We start from the raw sequence: 7,731 nt of genomic DNA, 5'->3' as shown, positions 1-7,731 counted from the left end.
TTTTACAACCAACGGACGTTAATTCTCCTTTATATTTATTATTTATCTTACTAAATCAAGACTACAAAATATTATTTGATGAACAATCTTTTCACATGTGTGTATTGTCATTGAGGACATCGTTTTTTGACATTTTAAATAAGGTAAAATAATTGTAAATAAAAAATAAGCTAGGCCTAGGCTAATTAATTAAAAAAAATAATACAGCAGTACAAACAAGTTCCTGTCGTGGACAGCGAGTTTAAATTTACGGTCTAAACTCGTGTTTGCCATTCACAAATTATCAAACAATACATTGTTTATTCCAGTGAGCTGCAGCAGTCTTTCTGCACATACAAATAAACAACATGTTTTTGCTTCGTAGGTTCGCTTCGCGTAGCCTTGCTTAGATTGTTTATATCAGGCTTCGAAGCCTGCGCGCAGGTTAGATTGTTTATATCAGGCTACGATGTATCTACGAAGCCTGCGCGCAGGTAAAAGTGCAATATTTCACGACTGTACTGTAAGCATTAACAAGCTCTACAGTAACTAATAATTGAGTGGATTTTAAGGATGGGAAAAGTGGGTTAATAAGGGTGGGTGGAGGGCCATGAGATCAGCTTTAGATTAGGTGGAAAACTTCTGAATGGCCCCAGCCAACCTCCACTACAGTACATCCTTGGTGGGCCTGTGTACTCTCAATGACTTTGCTGTTGAGGATGGCAGAGGAACAGGCAACAAAACAGGAAAGCTTTAACAATTTATAAATGGTAATTAATGTAAATTATAATATATGTTTTAAAAAGGATGCTACAATTCATTCAACATGGCTTATGATTTTGTGATTTATTAAAAAATGAAAAATAACATATTATGGATTAAAGTGTGGTATGAACCCATACTGTAGAAGCCCTGCAATCCTGTGCACAAAAATTCGGAACTAGAAATCCAGACAATGCATTTTTGAAAGGACAGAGTCCCGCACAAATTTTGCTGAAAATTAGGCCTCGGTCTACAGTGTTTCTTAATCATAACCAATTATGCAGCAGTTATGATTCTGCACACCTATTTTTCTTGCATTTTTCCACGCAAATTTGAGCTAGTTTTTACGTATTCCCCTACAAAATAAAAATACTTTACATTATGGTTATGAAGGAAGTAATCAATCATCAATCCCAAGCAAGCTTGACCAGATGATACTGAATGAAGTTTTTAGTTACTAATTAAGCTGACAGAGTGATAAAAAAAGAGGGTACACTACAGAATCGTTTATTTATACCATAGCACTTGATTCTAGCAAAAATAAGATTGTCCTAATCCTAGTTAGGGCCTAGGCCTATATGCTCATGAGTCACGGCTCATGCCAAAATATAATATATAATATAATTTTATTTACTTACAGTATTTACATAATAGCTTGGTCATATACAGTATGCCTAGCTGGTTAATACAACAAAGGAATGCATGCATTTACCCAGAGGTGACGGAACTAGTGGTTGCTGTGTTATGGAGAGTAATGTGTGACCGGAAATGGTCTGCAGTCAGTTGGTTGTTACCATGCGCCAGTGATGTTGGAGTATATAGTACAGCAATACAAAACTATTATGTAGGCCTAACGAATGAATAAAGTTCGGAGTTTGTCGGGTAGTGAAATGATTATTTCACATTTTAAGTGCTCCCTAAATTCATAAGTGTAAGCTTAATTACGGTGATTAATTTAATTAGCGAAGATATGGAGACAATTATTTCAAATCCCTCTTTCCAAGAGGGGATGCAAATGCTTTGTGAAAATGAGTACGCCGCGGTACTCATTTTCACAAAGAAATACACAAAACTGGTTAGCTATACAATTATGTCAATGTTACATGAACACCTGGGAAGGAAGGTGCAATCCCGTTGTTACCTAGCAAACGTCTGTACTGTATGGGGGAGGGGCTGCTGATGTACTGTGTAGCGGGGGACAATGAGGCATAAGACTAGGCTTAACTAAGACAGTGGAATTATATGTGATAGAAAGTATACTTTCGGAAGAAATAAATTAAAATATGAAAAAAAAATAACTAAGAATAATTCATTTGCAGAGGTACAGTACCTTATTTAAAGAATTATACAATGCTAACAATGCGGCTCTTAGCCCTGGCTTGGGCAAAGGCATCCATGTGCAAAGCAGTGGTGTTTGTTGATCCATAAAAGCACGCCGGGAAAGTTTGCCTTTCCAGGAAAAGGTGACGTATCTACAGTAGCTATGACGTATGCATGCTAACTAATGTGAGTGTGACGTCACCAAAAAATGAATATTTTCTATTATAACCAAAATATTAATAACTACAAAGTTTCTGGGCGTAAATCCCCTTAATATGAATGAAGGGTTGCTCAATCTCCTTGCCATACAAATTACAGCTCCCACTGACATCTCAGTCGAGAAATACGGGTAGCTGAATTTTTTCTCGCAAATCTGACTACAAAACCATATCCAAATTTGACGTTCCACTTTTGACCCTGAGTTGTGCCTCGTACTCGCCGCTGAGGGCGGCGTTTCGGGAACCCTGCGTCAAGTTGAGATAGGCCTAGCCTAGGTCTACCATAATAATTATTAATATTTTCCATAAAAAAATATTTTTTAATAAAGAAAGCAATAACCATATCATTTCTTTGGAATAGAATAGGGCTTTCTTATATATAAAATAATTATGATCTTAAACTCAAGCGTCAAATAACTGTGCTTCTTCTCAGAATTTATGCTGATGATATCAGCGACACTGATATTGAGAAAGATCTTGGGGTTTGGATTGCAAATTGTAAATCATCAAGACAATCAGCAGTATTTTTGTTAGTTTTTTTAATTTATTTCTTCTCCACACACATGAGCATACATAACAAGAGCTTAATAATAGTAAAACGAACTAAAGAATAATAATACATTACAGAATAAGTGTGAGCAATGCCTAAAGGAACTTAATTTATATCCTCCCAAATTGAGGCAGATGAGAGGTGATTTTATCAAACTTTTCAAAATTATGGCTGGCCGTGATAAGATAGGGCCTAGGATGGGCCTACAAAAATTTCTTTGTATTGGCACAGGACGAAAGAACACATGAACATAAATTCAAAATTTAAAAAAAAAAAAAACACCTTCACAAGAATTTGAATAATTAGAAAATATTTCTTTTCGCAGCAAATTGTAGATACTTGAAATAAATTACCAGCATAGGCCTATCCTATGTGGTGGAAGCTTCATTGGTCCTGACTTTGAAAAAATACCTTGATGTACGCCTAGGCCTACAGACCAAGGCCTAGCTTGGCATAGGCCTACTAGGCCTAGGACTTTATAAAAAATATCTTGATGTGGGTAGTTCATTTGGACCGCGTCGTCCTCCGTGTCCTACTCTAGGCCTAGGCCTAGTAATAATATTACAAATTGGTTTTATGGCATTGACAACGGGGTATAAAATGATAAAGCCAATTAAAACCCATTAATCTGTAAGTGTAAGTGTATGTGTACAACGAACTTTTGATTCCATACTGTTTTCCTGGCTAGGCCTAGCCCCTAGGCTGGGCTTGGTTGACTCACCCGCTCCTTCATTCGCCATGTCTGGGTCACTACATTGCCTCCTGTTATCGCCTCGGTGTGTCTCTTTTTCATGAAGGCGAGTGGCAGCTGCCAGTCCAACAACTCGCTTTCCTCTGATTCTGTAATATCATCATACATATTTCCTTTAGCTAAAACATTAATCTGTACAATAAAATGACGTTACAGAGATATTTTGCAGCAGTTTCTCTTGCAGGCTTACGTGTTTGTTATGATGCCTTACTACTATGAACACAGACGGCGGCCATTTATTTTCCTTATTGTTTGCGCATGCGTGAGCAGAGCAACATCATCATCATCATCATGATATTAAGAAATTAACTTGAAACTTTACAATATATATTCCTAGTTGTTTTCCTTGTTCCGATACTTCAACAATAAAATAAAAACATTATTCGAAAAAATAGGGTAAATTAAATGGCAAAATACTGGAAAACAACAAATGTTAAGGCATGGATATCAGTTAAAATTAGAAATTAAATGAAATGAAGGATTAAGCATCGTGTATCATTCCTCTTTCCGACGGCCACAAGGCGAGATCGTTCGAGACTAAAAATAATAATAATTTGCCTATCCAAATAACGCTACTTTTACTGCTGCCAATCCCTTATAAATTATGGTCTAATAAGCACAATTCGGGCCATGCCCTTATAAAAATCTCCCCGCCGGTGAACCCAGGGATCTTTTTATGCCCGGGCCCTGACCGTGGCTCTAGTCGGCCCCTTGGTTTGGCAAGTTTTTGAAGACAGTGGCACGTACGTGTGTATTGCTGATTGCTGAATTGTTAATGAAGATGATTTACAAAATACGACAACAAGAATCATTACAATAATCCGATATTTATGATTTGGTAATACACAATTTGACGCCACCACTTTGTAGGTCTACATATGCATGCATTAATGGTAAGATAATTTCTTGAATTTTATAATGTTGTTAAATTTATTGTTTCTCATTAACTTTCGGCAAACTGGGTTTTAGCAAAATGGAATTTCAAAGTTTTTGAGTCAGCAAACTGACATTCAGAAAACCGGTTTTCGGCAAAGAGGACTCCCCAGCAAACACAAAACGTACGTTCGCGATCGTTGTGGTTGTTGGTATGTCACAAAATAACGTTCACACAACGTTGTAAAAACGTTAAAACGTTGTAAAAAAAAAAAGTAGGCCCTACTGTACGTACATATGGTTCTACAAAATAAATGTTTTATTACCAAACTGTAACGTTATTATAAGTTCTTAGAACGTAATATTCTGGGTCGGCAAATCTGGCATTTGGCAAACTGAGTTTTGACAAGCAGGCTTACGGTACCGTGCTGCGCTCATTCTGTCTTTTCTATTCTTTTTCTCTCTATTTTCCATCTATATTTTATTTAAGTTTTATTTAAAACATTAGACAGGAAAACATAAAACAGACGAGATCTTAACGCTGTTTTACAATATGGTCCTGCAATATCACTACAATAAACAACAAACAATAAAGGCCAACTCAGACAGCGTCGGCAGACCCAGCCCGACCCGATTTATCGTCGGGGACAGTCTTAAGCCGTCGTGAGAAATATTAAACACGTTTAATATTCTACTACGCGACTGCCCCCGACGCACACCATCGCTTCTGCGTTCAACTCACACAGACCCGACGCGACAACAAATCGCGTCGGGCTGCGTCGGCCGACGCTGTCTGAGTTGGCCTTAAGGCAACCAAAATACAATGTAAAATACATAAATAGTAAAAACCTTGGTGTAAACTATATTTCTGAGTCTAGTTTTCGGGGGCAGGAATTACAAGGTTTTATTTTATTTTATTTATTTTATTTTTATTTTACACTGACAATGCAAATTACAAAAAAGACTAAAGCCAGTGATGGAGAGGGCAAACAGATGCAGATCACTTCTAAAAATAAAGTTAAGTTAGTGGATATATCCATTTCAACATCATTGCATAAGTGGGAAGCTGCAATAACATACATTTATACATTAAACATGCTAGGGCGTAATCTCTACGTTCATCAAGTTCCAATTATTTTGTTTAATGAGGTCGATTCCATGAAAATTAATAATAATAATAATAATAATATGAATTTAAGTAGCGCATTTTCAGAATACTGTTCAATACGCTTTACATAAAAATTTATAAAATATAATAAAAACAGGCAGCATTATACAATCAGATTAAAAATTATTATATAGAGAAACTACAAAAATATACTTATAATAAATTACATTGTTAAAATAATTAAAATTGGAAAATTCAGTTAAAAATTAAATATTGTTAATTACCTAAAAAGCTATAATATATAATTAAGAATTATTACAATACAATACAGATCAATTAAAAGTTAAAATCCAATATCTACAATATTGAATGATAATCAATTAAAAGGAAAGATAATTAAAACAATTACAATATTAAAATCATTGAAATTAATTACAAATTATGGTAACCAATAAATTACAATTTACAATTACATAAAATTTAATATTTAATCCAATAACAATTATTATTCGAATACCAATAAAAATATCTCAAAATGTACCAAAATTCAATTCAAAAAATAAATATAAAATTACAATTGTCTACAAGTTTCACAGGTCAGTTTATTACTGCAAATGTCATCAATATAATTATGTCTGCAATAAATCATTAATGGTTAAGTAGAATTCACTTGAGTAGTAAGATGATGAAAAGCTTTGCGGAATAAATAACTTTTAAGTTTGTTTTTAAACATGACAATGGTAGCTGTGCTCCTTAGTTCAGCCGGAAGATTGTTCCATAGTGTGGGAGCAGCACAATAGACCTTTCCGGAGTGTCAATCAAACTTAACAACTGACCAATCAGAACAGCGCTAGGAATACGCGCGCGTCTCACAAACACACGTGTTGTCCCACTAACGCACGTGTTCGCCTATGTTTTAACATTGTCACCTTGTAACAATATCCAAGGGGCGTGGCTTAGCGGAAAGGTCCATTGAAACTTCTTTCACCAAGGGTAATAAAAACAAAATTATTTCTAACAATAAGCAGCACGTTTTTGTAGGCTTAACAAATTGCATATGTCCATGAAGGGTTTGATTGTGAATCTTTTATAAAAACAAAAAAAAATATTTAAAAAAGATTCATTTAGCGTTTCTGGCAATTTATTTAGGATGTTATTTTTGTACACAATTATTGGGATTCCTTCCAATGGATGCTTAGTTTATTTTGTCATTGTGATCGGATTTTCTCTACTGTTCGGTTTTAATTTTAATTTTAAATTGTTTTGCATTATATGGCTGTTTGTCGTTTAATGGGGTTTTCCCCATTTGCCTTTTAACTATATATATATATATATATATATACACAGTACTGATTACCGAACATTCGACATTACACGCGTGTATTGTGTGTGTGTTTCACGAGTAAAATGCGAGTGCTGTTATTCTGCGAGTGCTCCAATTAACGCGTGAATGATTTTACTCAGTATACACTTCCTGGTAAAAATCGAAACTTGCGGTCTACGAACGGTCACGTGGGCTTGTAAAGTTGTTTATTCATATATATATATACAAAGCGGTATAAAAGTATAGAAATCAAATGTAAATTATAAGATAAGAAAAATTGTGCATCTAAAGCAACAATGCATTTAAATACACAGTGTCTACAAATTTCCCCAAAAATGACATTTTTTGGAATGCATACACATTACTTTAAATTTCATAAACCAGTTATGTTTTGGTCATAAATACATGTTTTACGATTGATGATTTAAAAAAAGGAGAAATAATGTACTACCCGCGAGTCTCAGCTACGCTGTGCTTCTCAGATCCATTGAAGAGCTAATGAAATGTAAACAAACATTAGGAGTACACTATAACCTTCTGGACAATAATTTCAACATTGTAAGTATTGATTATGCTCTTCTATACTTGTAAATACATTTCTCTGGTATATGTGATTTGTGGTATACTAGCCCCGATTATAACGACCCGTTCTTGATGCAAGTATATTCCATGTGTGTGTGACAAACTAAATGATCATATTATTCTTATGCTGTATACAGTCAGCATCATTATTATTCTGTTATTGAAGTACCGGTAATAAATACATTAGGCTGCCTGTAAGGAGTTATAGAATGTAGTCTACATCGAACTTTTTCTAAATTACAATAATTTATAAGGAGGACTAAT

General features: G+C 34.8%; 1 protein-coding gene across 1 annotated transcript in view; it reads right to left on the bottom strand.

Moving 5' to 3' along the window:
* The window catches only part of LOC117104097 (regulatory-associated protein of mTOR-like), a 33,847-nt gene extending 29,998 nt beyond the window's left edge, over nucleotides 1-3,849 (bottom strand). The window contains exon 1 of the mRNA XM_033244752.1: nucleotides 3,551-3,849. Within this exon, the coding sequence (XP_033100643.1) occupies nucleotides 3,551-3,688 (138 nt within the window). The 5' untranslated portion in view covers nucleotides 3,689-3,849. The remainder of the gene's footprint in view (nucleotides 1-3,550) is intronic.
* Between the last annotated feature and the right edge of the window lie 3,882 nt (nucleotides 3,850-7,731).

Source organism: Anneissia japonica, unplaced genomic scaffold (genome assembly GCF_011630105.1).
Source record: "Anneissia japonica isolate Jap-2015-1 unplaced genomic scaffold, ASM1163010v1 scaffold288183_len337429_cov161, whole genome shotgun sequence".
Lineage (NCBI taxonomy): Eukaryota > Metazoa > Echinodermata > Crinoidea > Comatulida > Comatulidae > Anneissia > Anneissia japonica.
The sequence above is the reverse complement of the archived record's forward strand: the minus strand, read 5'-3'. Positions and strand labels throughout refer to the sequence as shown.